The sequence below is a fragment of the Colletotrichum spaethianum genome, assembly GCF_022836535.1.
Source record: "Colletotrichum spaethianum MAFF 239500 DNA, contig08, whole genome shotgun sequence".
NCBI classification, from domain to species: Eukaryota; Fungi; Ascomycota; class Sordariomycetes; order Glomerellales; family Glomerellaceae; genus Colletotrichum; species Colletotrichum spaethianum.
Genome location: NW_026054778.1, coordinates 375461 through 395069, shown reverse-complemented (window position 1 = coordinate 395069; position 19609 = coordinate 375461). Strand labels below are relative to the sequence as shown.

At 50.3% G+C, this 19609-nt stretch overlaps 8 protein-coding genes across 8 annotated transcripts; 2 read left to right on the top strand and 6 right to left on the bottom strand.

The window, feature by feature from the left end:
- Positions 1–391: 391 nt before the first annotated feature.
- Positions 392–1324, bottom strand: ColSpa_03961 (tuberculostearic acid methyltransferase UfaA1; the record flags this gene model as incomplete). The annotated part of the gene is made up of 4 exons (XM_049270173.1): positions 392–849; positions 896–1014; positions 1108–1223; positions 1292–1324. 4 exons carry the CDS (start codon positions 1322–1324, stop codon positions 392–394), a joined length of 726 nt encoding a protein of 241 aa, XP_049126130.1.
- A 1176-nt stretch (positions 1325–2500) lies between these two features.
- Positions 2501–3479, bottom strand: ColSpa_03960 (37S ribosomal protein S10, mitochondrial; the record flags this gene model as incomplete). The annotated part of the gene is made up of 4 exons (XM_049270172.1): positions 2501–2748; positions 2823–3250; positions 3327–3409; positions 3453–3479. 4 exons carry the CDS (start codon positions 3477–3479, stop codon positions 2501–2503), a joined length of 786 nt encoding a protein of 261 aa, XP_049126129.1.
- Positions 3480–4026: 547 nt separating this feature from the next.
- ColSpa_03959 (rRNA-processing protein utp23) lies at positions 4027–4835 on the bottom strand (the record flags this gene model as incomplete). Its single annotated transcript, XM_049270171.1, has 2 exons — positions 4027–4407; positions 4626–4835. The coding sequence occupies 2 exons, from the start codon at positions 4833–4835 to the stop codon at positions 4027–4029; spliced, it is 591 nt and encodes a 196-aa protein (XP_049126128.1).
- Positions 4836–6354: 1519 nt separating this feature from the next.
- ColSpa_03958 (transcriptional activator Myb) lies at positions 6355–7561 on the top strand (the record flags this gene model as incomplete). The annotated part of the gene is made up of 5 exons (XM_049270170.1): positions 6355–6439; positions 6571–6662; positions 6686–6739; positions 6814–7473; positions 7532–7561. 5 exons carry the CDS (start codon positions 6355–6357, stop codon positions 7559–7561), a joined length of 921 nt encoding a protein of 306 aa, XP_049126127.1.
- Positions 7562–7925: 364 nt separating this feature from the next.
- Positions 7926–9067, bottom strand: ColSpa_03957 (exocyst complex component sec15; the record flags this gene model as incomplete). Its single annotated transcript, XM_049270169.1, has 5 exons — positions 7926–8004; positions 8058–8311; positions 8368–8524; positions 8610–8902; positions 8960–9067. 5 exons carry the CDS (start codon positions 9065–9067, stop codon positions 7926–7928), a joined length of 891 nt encoding a protein of 296 aa, XP_049126126.1.
- A 45-nt stretch (positions 9068–9112) lies between these two features.
- ColSpa_03956 (exocyst complex component sec15) lies at positions 9113–10790 on the bottom strand (the record flags this gene model as incomplete). The annotated part of the gene is made up of 6 exons (XM_049270168.1): positions 9113–9169; positions 9195–9257; positions 9310–9411; positions 9537–9602; positions 9662–10672; positions 10740–10790. The coding sequence occupies 6 exons, from the start codon at positions 10788–10790 to the stop codon at positions 9113–9115; spliced, it is 1350 nt and encodes a 449-aa protein (XP_049126125.1).
- A 3193-nt stretch (positions 10791–13983) lies between these two features.
- On the top strand, positions 13984–15388 carry ColSpa_03955 (meiosis protein mei2; the record flags this gene model as incomplete). The annotated part of the gene is made up of 5 exons (XM_049270167.1): positions 13984–14340; positions 14388–14509; positions 14841–14884; positions 15097–15186; positions 15243–15388. The coding sequence occupies 5 exons, from the start codon at positions 13984–13986 to the stop codon at positions 15386–15388; spliced, it is 759 nt and encodes a 252-aa protein (XP_049126124.1).
- A 480-nt stretch (positions 15389–15868) lies between these two features.
- ColSpa_03954 (uncharacterized protein) lies at positions 15869–18556 on the bottom strand (the record flags this gene model as incomplete). The annotated part of the gene is made up of 1 exon (XM_049270166.1): positions 15869–18556. The coding sequence occupies one exon, from the start codon at positions 18554–18556 to the stop codon at positions 15869–15871; it is 2688 nt and encodes an 895-aa protein (XP_049126123.1).
- Between the last annotated feature and the right edge of the window lie 1053 nt (positions 18557–19609).

Here is a 19609-nt window from a genome sequence, read left to right as displayed (position 1 = left end):
AATCTTTCTCAAGAAGATCATCAAGTGAGTTTAGTCAGCCACGTGGAGAGTGGGTATTAGCAACGCTGACTCCCTCATGTAGCCTCAGGGGTGCAAGAGGAACCAACCAAGTCGTACGAGAGTTTTGGCTTGCAGCCCGAGGGTCTAAGTTTGCCTATGCCTCTTGAGGCGGATGCAATGGGTATCTGGAAAAAGTCACTTGAGTGTGTAGGACTTTGACGACTGGTACGTTGCGTTCTGCAACGAACGTTCCATGGCGGGTCTCTGTCGATGGCTCTGCGAGCATAGGAGATTATGCTACACTATCTTACATGGTCTGTTATAGTCATTGCAGCCCAGAAGAGGGCTGTATTGGATAGGCCATCTAACGAACAGCTGCCAAGAATGACTCTCACAGTCCAGTGGCCTCTCGTACAATGGCCATGGTCTCCTCGGCGCTGAGGCGGGCCTTATTCGCCCCTTGTGCCTCGACAGCGTCAAGATATTTTCCCTCGTCGGCCGACAAAAAGTGGAAATAGCGCTCACGAAATCCTTCAAGCCCTTGAACAACAGCTGCGGAGACCGTCTGCTTGAAGTTTTTGAGAGACGTCTGGGAGAAGGTTTCAGCAAGGTGGAACGGGCTTCTTCCCTGTGCATCGAAAATAGATAAGATTTCCACCAAATTTGATACCCCTGGCCGGTTGTTCGGATCATAAGAAACATGGTTGGAGGAGTCTGTCCGCGCACTCATGATCTTTTTGTGAATTTCTTCAGGCGTGTCGGTAATGAGGATGCGTGACCTTGGGTCAGCGGCGGATTTTGACATTTTCTGATTGGGTTGCTGAAGTGACATGACCCGCCGTGCCGTAGCTGCGCTGTTAGGAATCAAGTCCTGAAAACAAGAGTATCAACTTACATGTGATGGTTTCTGGGGAAACGAGATGCGCGCCGAAGTTGTAGTTGAAGTTGGTTACACATTCGCGAGCAAATTCGAGGTGTTGCTTCTGGTCGTCACCCACCGGGACATGTGTAGCACTGCAAGGACCGTCAGCAAGCTATGTCGCCAATCTCTATCGCGACACCCGAACGTGATTCAGAATGTCAACATTTGGATGGAGTGTCACGAACCGATGAACGAGGATATCTGCAGCCTGTAGGACCGGGTACGAAAACAAGCCGAGCTTCAATGAAGCTTTGGCACCTTCGTCGAGAATAGTGGCGTCAGAAGACAGCGACAGCTTGCTCTACAGAGAAAGTGACATTAGTAAGACACAGAGCAGGCGAGAGAGCGTTGGACAGCAATTCAACTAACCTTCCACTGTGTCATACGGGATAAGTAGCCCATAGAGGCTGTGCAGCTCAAAATCCACATAAGTTCTGAGTGAGCCGGAACCTATAGTCGAGTTGTAAGCATGGAGCTTTGAACGGCCAAGATATGAGTGAGGAATATGGCAGCCGAGCGTGCTTGTGCTTGTGTGGGAGGGGGACAGCGGAGGGGGCGTGAATGAATGAGCGGTGTTGCCTATAGAGGCCAAGGTCGTCATACAGAAGATTGGTAAAACAATGTCGAGCGTTCGGGTTGATACCGGTAGCTAACAGGGCAGCTAGTGTCTCCCTTTTCCACTGCCTCAGTTGCTTCGCTTGTTGAGGCACGGTGATGGCATGTAGATCAACAACAGAGTAAATCAGCTTGCAACGGTCGGCCGGCTCGCTCTGAAGCTGCACCCATTGCCTAATGGCGCCAGCATAGTTGCCTAAGTGCGGCGTCCCTGTGGGCTGGATACCAGAGAAGATCACATTCTGCCTTTCAGTTGACACGGCACGCCGTCCATCCAAGGTTCGAAGTCGACGAGCTGCCGGTCTTGCGTGCCGCCACATGACAAGAGATTCTCGTCGTGGTACTTGCAGACTGAGGTTGTTTGGGCCAAGGAACTGGAAATAGGGTGAGCCGATCGATACCTTTGGAAAAGCTCTGCTAGAGTGCTTACCTTCAGTGCCAATAATGAATGTGAGTCTGACCGCGACAGTATTAGCTTGGAGATCCTTACAACCTCAGCGACTGTGCCAAATTCAATTAGATGCCCTTTATTGTTCCACAGGTCTGAATGGTTTATTATTGTTGATGTACATGGGGTCGACCTTGCCAACGGTTGAAAGTATGGGCGAGTGCATTATGGTCTTAATGCAGTGTATTTATATAGCGGGGCGTAGCAGATATCCCTTGTTAGCTCAGTCACAAGCCATAGCCTTAGGGTCCTCACAATCGGTGCTGACTGAGGCTTTTGGCTAAAGAAAAACCGGGAATGATGGTACAGATGCATTGCTTCTAGGACCACCCTTCTACCCGGGTGATTGTCTGCTTTTGCTAAGATTTACATAGGGCGCGTGAGGCCCATTCTAGATACGTAGTACAAATCGACTGAGTACCGATCTCATGTCGTTTTCCACCGCTCCGTCTCCCTTCCAGTGGGCTAACAGCCGTTCAAACAAGCACCCGTCGCTTTCGAGTCTTTCGATTTCCTCAGGAAGACTCGGTCTCTGCGGCTGTCGCCCTTCTCCTGAGCGCCTCCTCCCGCTTGTACTGCCCCTCAACGAACCGCCGCTCGCCTTCAGCCCGCTTGCCGCTGTCGGTATCGAATCTCACCTTGGCCAAGAACTCTTCAACCTTTTCAACTGTATCAAGGTCCCGGTTCTGGCCCAGGTGGCTCCACTTGGACTCGATAGCCTTGGCTGTACCTTGGTCCGTAGTATCCATGGTCTTGCCGATGCCTAGGAGATACAATGTTAGCGCCGTGATACAGAATTAGACATGAAGCTGCCTCCGGCCAAAGATTGGCACATACCCAGCTTGTCAAAGTCCCACACATTGGCCTTCATGCCGATGCCGTAGTACGCGTGTTTCTGTAGAAACGCCAGCCACAACTGCACCGTCTCCGGGTTTCCGTCGCGGATCTGGATGAGGCGACGGACTGTGACACGCTCAAAATTCTCCTGTGACTTCTTGAAGATAAAACTACTCCGGGGGACTGTCCATCGCTCGGTAATTCGGGGGAGCGGCACAGGGCCGAAGGCCGGAAGCTTGAGGTAGTATGCTGCACGGAGGGCAAAGTCGGCGAAGAACTCGAGGTTCCTCAAACTGTATGAGCGCAGCTGAAGATCGCATGAGGGGATGCCGTACTCGGCCTCGCGTCGAAGTGGCTGGAGGTAGAGGGCTTGTATACTTCGGGGATACCGCGGACCGCCTTCCTTGGCTTTGGCAAGGACGTTCTCCCTACAAGACAGCAGTAATTAGCACAACATGGAGACTACGCGCGAGGCATATGCAGAAGCGAGAAGATAGTCCTTACACAGCTTCAGGCTTGTCCGCAGTGGTCTGCTTCGTCTCTGAGGCGAGGCAACGGATCCATGTGTTTCTCTGGGTAATAATAGCCTGCAGGAACAAAGTCGGAGGGTTAGCTTGCAAACCCATTCACCTTGACCGCAATTGCGTCTGGGAACATTAAGAACAACCTGTGACGTCGGCCGTGCCAGACAGCGGGCCATCGGCCGTAGTAGTGATGTTGCGCGCATCGTGTCTGAATGCGTGACAGGGCGCCGTTGCCGTTGAAGCAGTACACTTGGATGCGAAGAGGTCGAAAATCGTACTCAAGCCCGTAAAATCTCGAGGTACCCACATATAATTCATTTAAAGGATAGAAGTAGCATCGAAGGTAGCATTTATGCAAGTACCGCTGTCTCATCCATATTACTGCATCGCTTAATCTATCGACCACCTTCTCATTGTACATGGCCGATTATTTGGTAATCTTCTGTACTGGGAGTGAGTGCTTTCAGTGTGCTGCCCAGATGCTCTATTTATCGCTTTCTCAAAGATCATGTAAAGGACGGAAGAGCTAACTGCGATAGCATTTCGTGAATTTTTCAGGCTATTAGATAGACGCAATATCAGGGTTGGCGATGAGTTCTACAACTACAGATATGACTGGTTGTGCACGGGAGTACAGCGATGGAACGTTTGGAGAATTATGCATTTGTGTATCATTCTGCTTAATGGCGGTTGCGCCGGCGACGCTCTATCAATTTCTTGTAGTGCGCCTTCCTGCCGCTCGCCTTTTTCACCTGGATGTCCTCATACTTGGATCTGAACTTGCCTGAGGCCTTTTCGGCGCTCAGCAACTCATCTACCAGCGTCTGCTTCCTCTCCTTGCGCGTCAAGCGGGCGCTGTGGAATTCGGTTGGGCCCTCGACGATGCGTCCAACATGAGCATAACGTGGCATTCTAGCCTTGAGTGATTCCTTCTTGTAGTGCCGCTTGGGGTCAATAGCAGTTCCTCTCATGTGAAGAATCTGCAGATCTCGCTTTAGATCGGGGTCATTAGGATCCGTCTTAGGTATGCCGAACCAGCCTGGGCCAGCATTGTCTTGTGTCTGTCCGGTTGCTGTCAGTAATAGTTTCCTACAGAGATTGTGCGGAAACAGAGTAGAGCAGGGGAACATTCTAGGTCAGAGTAACTATGAAAATAAAGGATCATGTTGGCGTGGTGGAGCAACCCAAGACGGGCACCGTCACCACATCAAGATATTAAGCAGGGGTTTGCTTCTCATCAGGAGACTGTCAAGGAGTTCTAAGAATGCGCATAACGTACCTTGTCGTCCGATGGCCTAGGATCGCGAAGCGTAATGCTTTTTGAGTCTTGTGCTTGGGGCTGAACCTTTGATTCCGTAGATGGATCGACAGGTGCGGCCGCGACGGCGATCAAGCTGCAATCCTTCGGCCTTGATGACTGCTTAGCCGCTAGGCGACTTGCCGCTTCTTTCAGGAGTTCATCGAGATGCTCATCGCATAGCTCTGGCATAGCGGTGAAGTGCGATCGAACCGTGGAAGCTGAAGGGGAACTCGAGTTCAAATAGAAACGGTCAAAAAGGGAAAATCAAAGGGAAAGCGCGGCTGGTTGCGATTTTTTTCTTTCTTAAAACTTCAGGTGGGGCGATTTGGAGTTGGGATGGGGACGAGAGAGGAACGCCTAGTGCCAAGAAGAATTAGGTAAGCCACTGGAACAAGCAAGGATGCTTGCATCCTCAGGCTCTCAATGCTCTGGCTCAATTTGATTGCTCTGTGGCTGGTAGTACTGCGGTCAACCTCTTCCTCTCTCCGAAGCAACACGTTTTATGGAATAGACGGGAAGAAAGACGAAGCACTTGACAATGGTGCTGAGCACTGTTACAGTCACATCGTAGACTTTCATCCTCAGCCACGTCACCTTGCTGCATAGTACGGTGTGTAAACGAATGCGTGACTGCGTCATTCGGCCGACTTTCTCAGCCTACCAACAACTGTTCATTGGCGCTTTCGACAGTCAGGTGTAAAGAGGCTGGCTGACGAACTCTTCAACGCATGCCTAACCAGTGAAGGTCGTCGTATTGTCGAAGGCAATCGGTACTGGAAGTGCACCCTGCTTGGCTGCTCACCAGCGCATGTCTTTGCATGAGGCAGGTTGGCTAACAGTGGCTAAGAAATGACCTTGGCGGGTGCCATTGGCTAGGCTGCAAGGCTGGTACCCAAGGGCCTGCTGCAGCAAACGTCGAGAGATACTTACAGGTACCAAGGGACGCTGGCTGGGTTGCAGTTCCGGCTGCAGCTGCAATCGTGGGTTCCCACTCACCGATAAGATGGTAAGGTAGTCAAGCCTAGCTTTTCTGCCAATGAGTCCAACATCATCATACCTAACGCTTTACCAGCCATTTTCAACTCCACCGTCGCATAACTTCCGCCTCTTACGTTGCCCAACCTTGGAGTTGCTGTCTATCGCAAGCCACAACCGCATAGGTACTCTGCTTGACTTTGGTAGCACGGCGGTTTTTGTTTGGATTCAGTTCTTTGTTCTCCCGCTTTCATCTATGCTACCTACTACCTACCCATAGGACCGTGAGTGAGCTTGAGGTAAGCACAGGTATACCCGCTGCAGCTCAAATCTTCCTCGCCAGACAAGCACAGGGTACCTGACGCTAGGTACCTTGAGGTACTGGTGCGCTCCAACCTCCGAAAATCTCCACCGCTGGTCGGGTACCCATGGATAGGTACTGACTGACTGGGCGCCACCTGAGAAGCTGAACAATTTGAGTATTTGTACAGAGCGTCTACCCTCACTTGTTCGCGCGACAGTACTGAATCGACCCCACGCGCCGTTTCATTCGCGACACCACACGGAACCCGACTCGCGCTCTTCAGCCTGACCCAGAGGTACTTCACTCCACCTCACTACAGCTTCGGTCAACAGTTGCGACGCGCGCCTCACACTACGCTACCTTTCCTTACCTTACTCGAGCTTGACTGTTTGCCTTTCCGACACTCACTCGCCAGTCAAACGAATCGCAATGGATCCTCAGAACCAGTCTGGCTCCCATGCCCAACAGGGCCGTCCCCAGCCCGTCTACGATACAACTCATGGCGGTCACTACGGTAAGCAAGGAACGGGGAAACATCGCTCCCCTTTCTCGCTATCTCCAGCGCAACGTGTGCACTGCACACGCGCCCCCTCTGTTTACTCCCGTCATGTTACTATTTTACTGACAATTTATCCATCCACATAGGCGCAAGCGCTGCGGTTCGTATTCTCCCCCGCCTCGTTCTTGTCCATGCCTTTCCGCCTGCGATGGCTGGCTTGTACCAATCCAACGGCCGCGTCTGACCATGTTCGTACAATAGCTTTCCGCCCAGGGCTTTGCCCCCGCCGAACTCTACACTGGTCCATGGGCCAATGTGCGTGCCTCCCCTCGCCCTAATAGCTATATGATTGCCCGACTGCTGACGCAGCTTAACTACAGGTTCACCAGGGTTTGACCGGACAGTACAAGGACATCTTGACGACCTATTGGCAACAGACCATCAACCACTTGGAGAGCGACAACCACGATTACAAGCTGCATCAGCTGCCCTTGGCCCGCATAAAGAAGGTCATGAAAGCCGACCCAGAAGTCAAGATGATCTCCGCCGAAGCGCCCATCCTCTTCGCCAAGGGCTGCGACATCTTCATCACCGAGCTCACCATGCGCGCCTGGATTCACGCCGAGGAGAACAAGCGAAGGACTCTGCAGCGCTCTGATATTGCATCTGCGCTAGCCAAGTCAGACATGTTTGATTTCCTTATCGACATCGTTCCCCGAGAAGAGGCCTCGTCCCACGCCAAAAGGACTGCCGGTCAAGCTGCCCCTGCTCCCCAAGGCGTCCCGGCTCAAGCCACTTCTCAAATACCCGGCCAGCACGGCTCCCTGCCACAAGCCGCCAATCACTCTTCCTCCTCCCATCCTATGGCCGCAACCGATTATGGCCTCGCCGGCCATGCTCTCGGGGCCGACCAGGACTACCGACAGAACCCCAACATGTACCCTGGCCAAGTACAAACGGGTCCATCGGCTCCTTATGGTCAAGCTCAACAGCCCATGTATGGCGAGATTGAGGGAATGTACGGATATGGAGGGATGCAGCCTCAACAGGTGAGTCAACTCTGAACTACACGAATCTTGCGATGCGGATCGGCTGACGTGCCTCTAGCCACCCATGTCCTCCGAGGAATTCGAGTAGGATTCCTCAGCTCCGAAAGGTGCATAAATTGAATACCTCTGTTCTTGACCGCTACAGCTGATGGGAAGAGGCACGAACATTGTTTCTACTTGGTTCTGGCGTCGCGGCGTTGAAGGCATTACTGGTGACGAGAGCTATCATGACGTAACGCATCGGAACTGCTGGTGCTCGGCGTGAAGTGCTCCAGTTGGTGTTGCGAATCTGGCCTAAATGGGGGCCAGTCTGATAACAACTAGGAGAGAAATACAAATATTGGTTGCTACAGAGAGCTTTGAGCGTAACGTCGTGACCGTTGGGGCATGATATCAACATTCAGCAGGTTGCCAGATCCAACCAGCAGCTGTCGTGAAGCAGATGGTGTGCCTCACTTCATCATACCGAATCGCGAAGAGAAGTTGGCAAGTGGGGCGCTGCGGGTGGGACCTTGAGCATTGGAAGTGAGCCTGCATGCTTGTCAGTACATAGTTCAAATAGTGAGGTCTGGGCCTGGACGTACTTCTCCAGCAGTATGGGACCATTCAAGGCGTCGACGCGACCAAATTTCTTGTTGCGGATGGAAATATCGAAGAACTCGTCGTGGTTGTCGGACTGCATTAGGTTGATGGTTTGCTGGAGTTCGTCCAGGTTCTCTCGGAGCATGGCTCCATTCTCGAGACTGTCGACAAACTCCGTGAGGTACTGCACATCCTTTGCCAGTGCCGCAACAGCATTAGTGTTAATGTGCTTGACGTCAGGGGACAGCGGCAACGCCTGCACAGTTTGTGTTAGTGAGGGACAGATCTAGGTCAGCACGTAAGAAAACTGACGAGAATCTTGTTAGCGGCATGGCTGAGAGCGTCAAAATAGATGAGTTCCTTGATCTCTCTTGGCAAGCCAAGAAGTGTGGAGTTCATAATATTGGAGAGGTATCGGGTCATGGTTTGCATGTAACTGCTGGGATCGGGAGATGTTGTGGTCGCCATCCTGTACGACATTGTCAGTTCTCGTCGATCGCTTGGTTTGCAACTGCCGGTCTAGCCTATCGTCCTTTAACTGCAATGATACATACCAGTCATATTCAGCGGTGTCAACAAGGTCATCAATCTTGGAGTTCACGAGTTCGAAGATGCGCTTCTCTGCCGTCTTTTTGTTGTTTCGAAACTCTTCTGTGGCAACAAGCGTGACAGGACCACCGGCCGATGTAGAAGATCTTGCTCTGATGAGGAGCTGCTCGAGTTCCTGACAAGCAGCTTCGAAATGCTCAAGATTAATGAGAATCTGCACGATCTGCCCAAGATACTGCGAGCTCAGCCTTTCAACAAGAGACTTGCAGACTTTCTCTGTCAAAAGCTCATCCAGCGACTGAGAGTAGCGAGGTCAGTAAAATTTCCCTGCCCTTAAGCTCGTCAGGCCGGTTACCTTGCGAAGTGTGTCGTCAATAATATTGGGATGCTGGAAGTGATCGTCGGAGAAGAAGTAAAACTGGTTCAGGAAGTTTCGAATGTCGATACAACAGAGCGGGTACATTTGCGAGAACGGCAAGACGCATGGGAAGCTGGGCAATCGTTAGGATCAAAGCAAGGTCGAAATGCGGATGTAGGCCTCGCCTGAGTTCTTCCAGAGGTTTGTCTTGAGAAAACCAGCTGACATTTACCACTTTCTCATACTCCTCACGGGTGTTGATGGCCATAGGCATGTAGTCGTCCGTCGAGACAATCTGGTTTCATCAGCTACGCGGTGCACCGCAGAGGCCGAATAGAAGATCTTACCTCCTGGAAGTCCTCGCTGAATCGGCGCTTGAGAAGCTCGGCGTATTTATCAAACAAGGTGAGGAGAAAGTTGTCGAGCATGGAAACAGAGTATCCCCAACCCTGGCAAGCTTCAGTGTCAGGAAGCAGCATCAAGATAGACAGATAACAAGAAGCCCTACCTCCATAGTTTGGATGAATAAGGCTATGACGCCTTTGATCTTGAGTAGAATCTCAGCATTGCTTACTTCATTCAGCGCTTGCGAGGTAAGGGTGATGGCAGTATGGCACATGGAATCCCAGAGCTCGTCCACCTGGTCATGTGTTAGCAGCTGCATTAAGATCAATGATTGGCTGAAGACTATGAGCCTACATCAACAGCAGAGCGCAGATGAGGAACACGACGCATCGTCGCCTTTTCGATGATTGCGAAACCGGCGATGCCTTCAAGCAGACTACTGAGTGAGGTTTCGTCATCTGCGACAAGCCCAACCGTACTTGGTAATAGCAACTCTTTCTGCTGTCGGCGAGTTGTTGCATACTCGGCACGGAACTTGTCGCTCTGGCCCAAGGCGTCGTGAATATGCAGGCATTCGAACAATGGCGTGAAGTCAACCTGCAACTCCTCATTGTCGAGCACGTCGAACTCCTCGCTCTCGTCAAAGACTAGCTCGATGGACGAATTGAGTCTGAAGTTGTTCAAATAGCTGTCGCGCTCCACACGTTCCCTCTGCCTCGCCCTTCTAAGTTCGGTATGATAGAACGCGACCTCGCCGAGGAATTGCGAAGTTTCACGGATGCGAAACAACCAGGTGTTGAGGTCTGTCATGACAGCTTCGGAAATGATTTTCTGTGACGCTGGTATTGACTTTTGAATCACGTCAGCCAGCTTGTGCTGGGTGGCATACTTGTTCTGAATTGTCGGAATCAGATGCTCATTCTGCAGGTCCTCAAGAGACTTGAGTGCTGCGTAGTACTTCTTTTTGCGAATTAGTTCGTGAGCATGGTTGACGGCATGTAGGATCCCAAGAGACTCTTTCAGCGCGTCGGATGCATCGGCAATATTCTGTCGCACTGCCCTTGTGTTTACTAGAGCTTGCTTTTGATCAGCAAGCTTCTCTGTACTTGCTTGGATAGACTGGTTCAGCCTCAGAATCTCCGCCGTAAGCGCGACAGTGCCCTCGCGTACGTTCTGTAATTGATTCACCGAACCCAAAAACTCTTCATGCTTCGTCAGGCCTATTCTTTCGATATCGGATTCCCTCTCTTCGGCATATCGGACGAGGTTTTGCATCAGCGAGGGGGTTCGGTTCGAGTGGGAGGCATCTTTGAGGACAGGGATGAGCTGATCGAGGAAGTCTGTGTCGGACGAGGTCAGGATGATCTGAAGGAGTCTGTGTCAGTTCGCGCAAATCCTATGCGAGATATCGAGAACTGAGGGTCGCTGAAACCTGCTGGACGGCTGCGCCGTAATCATCGTAGGTTTGCGGACGTCGTGGCATCCTGGACCATGACCTTGACAATCTTCGGCGGATCGTTGGACTAAGTGGGAGTGTTTTCTTCGGTAAAATGTGGTCCTCAAGTTTTTTGCAATCGATTTTATATTACTGTAGTGTTTCCAAGTGATTTTGATGCATAAGAACGGGAGCCTTGTAAGATGAGTAATGGATTTGGAGAGACCACGCCGGACGGAATGGTGATGTCGGAGGACAAGACGTTATGTATTCTAACTCGAGGTGACGGCAGCTGATGAGGCTCTTTAGTGGGCCTAGGCTGGCTCAGCACCGCTAATGCAGGTACTCACCTGGTAACATCCCTGACATCACTATAGGTAGGTACTCCAGGTGCAGGGTCCCGCCGTTCCCCCGGTGCTGTGTCCTATGCGGCGGCGTGGAGGGTGGGTCTTTCGCCGTTTACTGTACTACCTACCTTAGACTTTGTGCCAGGATGTCACTCACTTCTGTTCGACTGCCAAAAACAACAGGGATTCGATGGTTGTCGTCTACCTGCGCCCATCAGAGTACTCTAGCATGACCGCCCAATGACCGATCTTATACCTTAGCTAGAAATGCTAACGACGAGTTGGGCAGCTGATTCTTAACATATCTTTTAATGCTTCGATTGTCCCGCACAAATCTCCCTGTTCTCGGTCAAGCAGCAAGCTTGTTTGTAGCAGCCAGCAGCATGTATGGGTGTTCCTCAAGTAACTGTGCCATTTCGGACCTCAAAAACTCGATTTGTGGTTACTTTGCAATTTTTTCGATGCCATGCAGTGTGTCCGCCACGGTGCTTTTTACACTTACATCGATGTCTTCTAACGTGCCAACTTGAGCATCAGGTATCACAGTTGCGTCGCTCCTTGTCTTGTGATACCCCGTTTCGATCATGACACCTGATCTCACGACACGTCAAGGCCCATCATGAGTGATAACGAATGCTACCATTGCTCAATATTCCAAAGAGATATCACATAGCAACTTTATGGAGCGGCCGAAGTAACCCTTGGCCGTGTACAGTTGTGTGAGCATGAGTTGATTGCTGGGCGAGCTTGGTCCGTATTTGATTCCTTCACAGCGTAAGAATAGCATGTACTAAAAACAATCAAGAAGAAGAAGGAGAAGACGAGGAGGGCCAAATACAAGATGAAACCGCGAAGCCGTGTGAAAGGGGGTACAACGATGAGAGAGACGAGCACTCAGGACAGGGTGGGAGGCGGACGAGGAAGGAGAAGATAAACGTACCTGCCTGCTCTGTCCAACCGGCCACCCACAAACCCCAGCTCCTTTCCGTTGCTGCCTTTCATCTCGCAGCTTCTTCTTTGGTTCATCCAACACAACCGCGCCACTCTCATTACATATCAATCCTCTCCACTCCCCAGAAGTGCGGCTTCTTCTTTTCCTCACTTCCTCCTTGGCCACGAACCTTTCGTTGTTCTCACTTTTGGTTGGCCTCGCAATCCCTCTGCCTCGCATTACCCACGTCGATCTACCTTCATAACACGCGCACCATCTCACCTCAAGGTAACTCAGTCGATCACGGTCAGACCCGGGATAGGCGGGCTATCTAACCTACACTTCCACACGCACATACATACGCACGCTGTCCCTCTGCCTCTCTCCCCCGCTACACACATCTCACCTCTCGTCCAGAGTACTGTGCTTCTTTACAGTTCATGGTCGACTGTTACCCGCTGCCGTCAACTCTATTTCGTGTAAGACATAGCAGATTGTGGCCAGCTGGAAAGCGAGAAAATCCCGTCAGTGTCTGCTATCCAACGCTGTGATTATCTCTATCTCTTTACAGGTTAGTTTAACGTCCTCTTCGTGACTCGATTCTCGATGCGTCACCTACTTACTTCTTCTTGTTACGTCCTTGGCCAAGACCCGTATGCTAATTAAGCCAGGTACTGGACGGCGATCAAGTCAACCGGCTCACAGAAGGTATACCCTCCAGTCGACAGGCCGATATGTTCAATCCATCGTCCCCGCATTCCTCTATTGGAGGTGCCGAGTCCCTCAAAGGAACTCCCGACACGAGATTGACTGCCTTCTCCCCGGAGGAAGGATCCGTCAAATCCTCCCGTCTTCGGAAGTCCACATCGCAAGACTCTCCGGAAACTACTCCTTCCAGATTCCCTACAACCAGCTTTAGCAACATCATCTCCAGTGCCGAGATAGACCCTTTTGTCGCTGCAAACTCTGGCTCCGGCCATCAGAAGTTGTCACCGACTGCCTCCACCTTCCAGCCCTTCTCATACACACTGGAGAAAAACCAAAACTACGTTACTCCTGCCTGCAATCAACACTCAACCTCACCAGGCCGGAAGTATGCGGCCGAACTATCACGAAGTCTCAACGTTCATTCATCGAGCCGAAACCTCGGCATAGCTGACCTGAATGCGTGTTTCGCAGTAAGCCATTCGCACTGTGAAGTTTGAGAAAACAGACTAATGGTAGTTCAGAGATTGCATCGCCTCGGCCTCTTGGTCCAGGAACCGGCCCAAGTCCAATGCAAAGGTGGCAGACTCTACGTCCAGTTTAGCGATATCCGCGATGCCGTCCTTGTCCACGACAATATTCATCGGGCCGAGGTCGATTGTGAAGCTCAGTATCTTTCAGATGTCAACTTATTCGAGGTGAGCATGCCCCCATTCGGGACTTTACTGTCACCCAGTCCCTAACTCATACCAAGAAATTCCACCGAGAGTCTAACAGGTCCGGCCTTTGGGTGTCTGTCGTTGCTGTGGCTACATCTCCGGGTCTGATTGACATGTTTCGTATTGAAGCAGCCGTCAAACGTATGCTGAATTCACAGGGTCAACTTTCTGCGTTCCATGTGCAACAAACCCATGACCATTCGGTATTCAAGGCCTTCGTTCAGTTCAACGATCCATCCATGGCTGCATCAGCGGTGGTTACATTCGACAACAGGGTTGTCGAGGTGAGTACTTTCAAATAACCTCCCCTATACATCCATTATTTCGAGAGAGGGAAAAAGCTAACCATTGACCAGGGAGCACATATAACACTTTCACTTCTGGAAGCCAATAACACCTCTCAGGTGACCCAAGATGCCAGTGATGGCACAGCTGACAGTGCCAGTCAAAGTATGTGTGGTGATCCGACGAACATCCTCCAAGCATTGTCTCTATCCAAAACGGCCCCTCAAATGCACCTGGTGCCTCATAGCGCGCCCATGTCCGGAAGCAACTCTCACTACTCGCCCTTCGGTTTCCAGGTGCCCCCCTTCGCGATGTGGCCGATTTTCTGCCAGCCACAGTTCCAACCTAATGGTGCCTACGTGGTCAATGACGGCCGCCATCTGTCACCGCCTCCTACCTCCAACTCAGCCGAATACCACCTTGCCAGCCCCCTGTTTTCTCGGCCTGCCCGTAGCATGTCGGTCATGAGTCAAATCTCGCCCAACGTCAGGGGCGAGTCTCGCAGGCAGAATGCGGCGCGAGTCAACCGGTCTTCTTACTATAATGTCGCCAGTCACCACAACCATGTCGATGTGAACCGAATCCGTGAGGGAACGGATGTCCGCACAACGGTGAGATAGAGATATTGGGTTAAGCATATCCTGACTGACGAACCCAGATCATGCTTCGCAACATCCCAAACAAGGTTGACCAGGCAATGCTCAAGAGAATTGTGGACGAGTCTAGCTGGGGCAAGTATGACTTCATGTATCTACGGATTGACTTTGCGAACGATTGCAAGTATGTTTTCATTCTATCGCCAGTCAGCCCCCTAACGAGGTGGAACTAACACCGAGCGCCCTGGAAGTGTCGGATATGCGTTCATTAATTTCGTCGACGTAAGCCACCCCCCCCCCCCCCCAAAACAAATAACCACCAAAAAAACCAGCGATGAGCGTCTGCTAATATCGACTTTCAGCCCCTGGACATCATCGATGTAGGTGAGCACCGCTTTTATGTTCATAAACCAGCTAACTCCAGGAATACAGTTCGTGAACACAAGAGGCAACCAAAGATGGTAAGTTGTGAACTTCTACCAGGTCCGTGACGTGTCTGGCTAACAAGGGCACAGGAACTGCTTCAAGAGCGACAAGGTCGCCGAGATTTCCTATGCCAGTAAGCATCATGATGCTCAACATGAAGCCGTAACGCTTGCTGACGCGATGCCCGAAGCTATCCAAGGCAAGGATTGTCTTGTTCAGAAATTCAGGAACAGCTCTGTGATGCTGGAAGCGGCGCATTACCGCCCAAAGGCACGAATTTACCCTGTATATGAACAGCAGTAAAGCTAACATGAACATAGTTGTTTTACACCTCTAACGGACCAGTCCCTGAGCTGGCAGGAGAAGAGGAACCATTTCCTCAACCCGACAACCAATCCAAGATGAAGCGTAGCTGCGAGAATGCCGAGCACGTTGGTAAGGTGTCTCCATGCCATGCCGCACAACGAACTCTGCTGATCGCTAACACGTAGGACTTTTCACGCCCAACGCTGGACAGCATTTCCGCGACGAGCAGCGCCGCAGACGTTCGCAGTACGACAGGGGTACGAGACTGGCTGCGCTCGAAGAGCATGACCTCGAAGCCTCGATGCAGCCATACATGTACCATTCACAGTAGAACCCACTTTATCGACACCACTTGGAAGAGAGATCCTAGGACGAAGCGACCGGGGCTGTAATACTGCCGTGAGAGATTTGCACACCACAAGGTTTTAACCACATACGGGGCTTCAGCTTTGCTTGCTATATATACAGGAGCTTTCTGGAAGCATCGTCAACGTGTGTAATCATTAATACCTAGCTAGACTCTGCGGGGATATCATGGCTGTATTATCAACTTTGAGACCACGGTCATGGACCACCCACTTCCGCTGACTTGTACCCCATCGGAGGGGTGTAGCATCGCCGCGGCGATTCCTTGTCTCTCAAAACACAGTCAACCCCTGGAAGCCTAGAGGGCCAGCACGACATTGTATGTAGAGGACAGTCGGTAGCGCAGATAATCATCCCCGAGAGACAATCAAGTATGATGTTAACTGAACTACGGCTGAAGTGCGGGTTTAATTGTATTGAAGGTATCGTATCGAGAAGGTGTTTCTCAGGGCGGATGTTCAGGCAATGCTGGGAGCGGTTTGCGGAGCGTAGAAGGGATGGATCCACGAGATTTACATGAATACACCGAAGCAGAATCTGCCTCTAGCAATGAACCTGCAAGAACTTCTGTCGATTTATCTAGACACTGGACTGGATATCCATGATCATCCTTTCTAGAGTTGTCCGTTATGAATTGCTCGTCCTTGGGAGAGCGAACGTCGGAGCCGGGGGAAGAGTCACGGAAGCTACTGTGGGGATCACTCTCCATAAACTCTTCGACTGAGAGCAGCTCCGGTGTCATGGCCGTATCTGGGCGGCGGCTGTACCCAGCTTCCGATGTGGGCGTGAGAAGCCGTTTTGGTGTGTCTGGTGTGAGTCGATGCACATCCAGGTTCCTGTCGGGTGCCTCATCTTCGCCAGCGATGTCGTTGTCCAAGGGCCGTCCAAACTTGTCATAACGAGGAACGTACTCCCCCTCATGGCCGCGGTCTATGGGAGGGCCGGGCAGCCGGTGGTTGTGGCTCGGAGACCGTCCAAGGTCAAAGGAGCCTGTTAGGATCGGTTGGGTCATGGCTCGAGAGAATATAACAAGTATGAGGCAAGAAAGGAGTAGAATCGCCTGCACTATCGCCATTCGCTTCTGAAAGACGACCTCGTCGGCAAGAATGTTAAGCCGAGAGCTAAGAGCTACCGCCTCCCGTTGTGACTGCTCCCGCTGGCTCTCCAGCGCGATAACGGTGGACTGCCAGATCTGATCGTACTGCTGGCGAACAGTCCGTAGCTCCGAAAGAACGGTATGGTTGAGGCTGTCCAGGAAAATGTCTATCCTGGACAGCTGTTTCCTCTCAGCTAGCAGTTGAGTCTCCTGCAAAGACCGAGACTGCTCCTCGATGTACTTGAGCGACAGTGACACGTTGGACTCAAGATACTGAAGACGCTTGCTGACCGCTTTGAAGAAGCTTTCCTGAACGGTCGGAGACGTGGGTGGCGCAGTTGAGTTATTCTTGTTCCGACTCTGTGCAGTGGCCTGCGAAGGTGCTCTTGTGGAAGACGAGCCGTTGATGGTGTTTTCACCTGCTCCTCCAGCCTTTGTGCCTGGACTGACACTGCCTTGATGTACGGCTGAGGAAACAGACGTCGCCGCCAATGGCACCGAGTTCCGTTCGGTGTTGCGAGAATCTGTCGTTGACACAGACAACAGTTTTTCCTCGGGAGTCTGGTCAGCAACTCTTTCCACGCCAGACCTAAACTGAGCGGCAGGGTCTGAGTCTCCATGCGTTCTGCTCTGCGATCCAGCGCCTGCTGGGCTTGTACTCGACGGGCGAGTAGGAGTAACCGATACCAAGCAAGTTGCGTTTTCACCGTCGAAAAGACGGAATATGCGCATAGGTATCAACGGATCTGCCGAGAAGGCGGGTCCCATATCTTGTGGCCCCTCTCCCCCGACATATGCCCCCGTTACATTTTCTTGCGCTTGAACACTGTCGCTAACCGCGTTCTCATTTGGAGGTCCGGGCAACTCGGCTGGGGGCTCGTCCACCACATCTTCATCCTCAGCGGCCGTTTCTTGATCCTTCAATGATTCCAGCATTCGGGTGCCATGGACACGGAGGAGGGAGACGGGGCAGTAGAATTCGTTGCCGTAGTGTGTCAGAAACTCAATCCTGACATACTTTGCCCAGATCAGAGGGTTCTGGACGAGAAAAGGCTGGATATCCCGAGAGTTCTTAGCCTCAAACATGCCAAGATCTTTCCATTTGTCGACTTTGACAGGATACCTGTCGCTCACGCTAACCCGAAAGTGCCGTATCATGCTGGAGAAGAATTCGAAGTTGGCCAGTACAACCGTGTCAACAAGAATATCGTCGCTAAGTTCAACAATGACGAACTTGTTCTCAGCTGAGCATTCCAGCAGCATATATGAGTCCTTGTTCTCGACCAGTATGGCCTTGGCATTTTTTGCGCCTTTGTTGGTTTTGAGTACTGTTGCCCCGGCATCGAAAGATGAATAAGAGAATCTTTCTTTGCAAGTCTTTCCTGCATCCTTGCTTCGGTAGTATTGAGTGCGGCCGTCGTCGTACAACACTGGTTCTAGCTGTTGCTCGGACGCTACAACTTCGGTTGGTGTTGCTTGGGGTGCTGATGCGATATTGCTTATCTTTTCTGACACAACGTCGAAATTGAGGTCAATCTTGCCGTCGTCCCCGAGGCTGTCCAAACCTGAGCTCTTTGTAGTCCTATCACCTTCCGTGCTACGATCTGGCGTTTTTCGAGACTTGAGATCTGAAGGGTCTTGTCCGGCCTTGCGTAACATCATCTCCTTCCAGTCCTCAAATGACATGAATGGTCTCGGAGTAGGTTCGCCATCGGCCGTAGTATCTGTGGGAGATGGGTTCGCAACAACATCATCTTCGAGGCGCCCGGTCGTTGAGGAGTTTGGTGAAGGCGTCGCATGATCGCCATCAGAAGTGGTTGTTGAGTCGTCAATCAAGGCTCGGGTTGCATCACTGGTCGGAATTGCACCGTCAGTGGTAACCTTGTCGCCCGGCCAGCTCGTTTTCAGACACTGTTGCGGGAGTGTGTGGGTAATATAGTTGATAGTCTTGAATTCGCAGACGCCCGCCTGCGTGCCGGTAACAGGGCCATCAAGCACGCTTGACGCTTGGCTCAATACTTGCGTGCAAAGAACCATCAATACAGGGACCGGGAGGCATCTATACGGGTAGCCACGACAACAAAGCCACATCATATTGTCGTGCCAGGTTCGACGGGGGCACTGGCAAAATCAGGTCCAGGCCTTCTTTCATGTTAGGGTGGGTGCTTGTCGTATATCGCCGGTAGCTGTCAAGCAGCGCAGGGGGTTTTTGTCAAAGCAATGACGGCAGGGAGTTCGGGTTTGAGGGTCCCTGAGTGTGCAATAGGGCGCAACGTGGCGAAATGTGGCGCAAATTGGTTTAATACGTCCATTAATAGGATATTATAGTAACCTACAAGGTACCCTCTTTTAAAAGTTAAAAGGTACTATATGTACCCTTTAGTAAAGTAAACTATTTTTATATAAATATAACGTTATCTATAGGTAAGTGGGCTATGTAAGCTAGTAGGCTACTTTCTTTTTTTTAAAAACTTATTAATATAATATAATATTTAACTAAACATGATCTGGTTCTAGTACTTTATATGATTTATTTTTAATCTTATGTTAAGTAACTATATAAAACCTATAATAATCTATAATATTCTTTATATAACCTTTTAGTAATAATAAGCTAGTTAGTTTATAAAAAGTAGTAAATAACTAATAATTAGTATTTAACTTTATAAAAAGGTATTATATTAAGTAATGTATACTCATTTAAATTTATAATCTTTTTAGTTAATTTAAGTAGTATTTAAAATTATAAAGTATCTTTTTATAAACATAATATAAGATATAAAAGAAAATAAACACTTATTATTATAATATAATTAACTTAAATAGGTAATATTACCTTAATAAGTAGTATTACTATAATAAGTAGTACCTAAAAGGTTAAAAAAGAGAGACTAAAACCCTTTAAAATACCTAACAGAAGGTATTTATTAATAAGGTTAAAAAATAAAACCAGGTTAAAGATATCTATAAAAGTAAAGGTTAAAACAAAACTAGATAATAACTATTTATATAATAAGGTTATAATAAAACTAGACTACTTAAATACTAGTTTTAGGATAGTTTCTAGTTAAACTAAAGGAAAATTCCTTA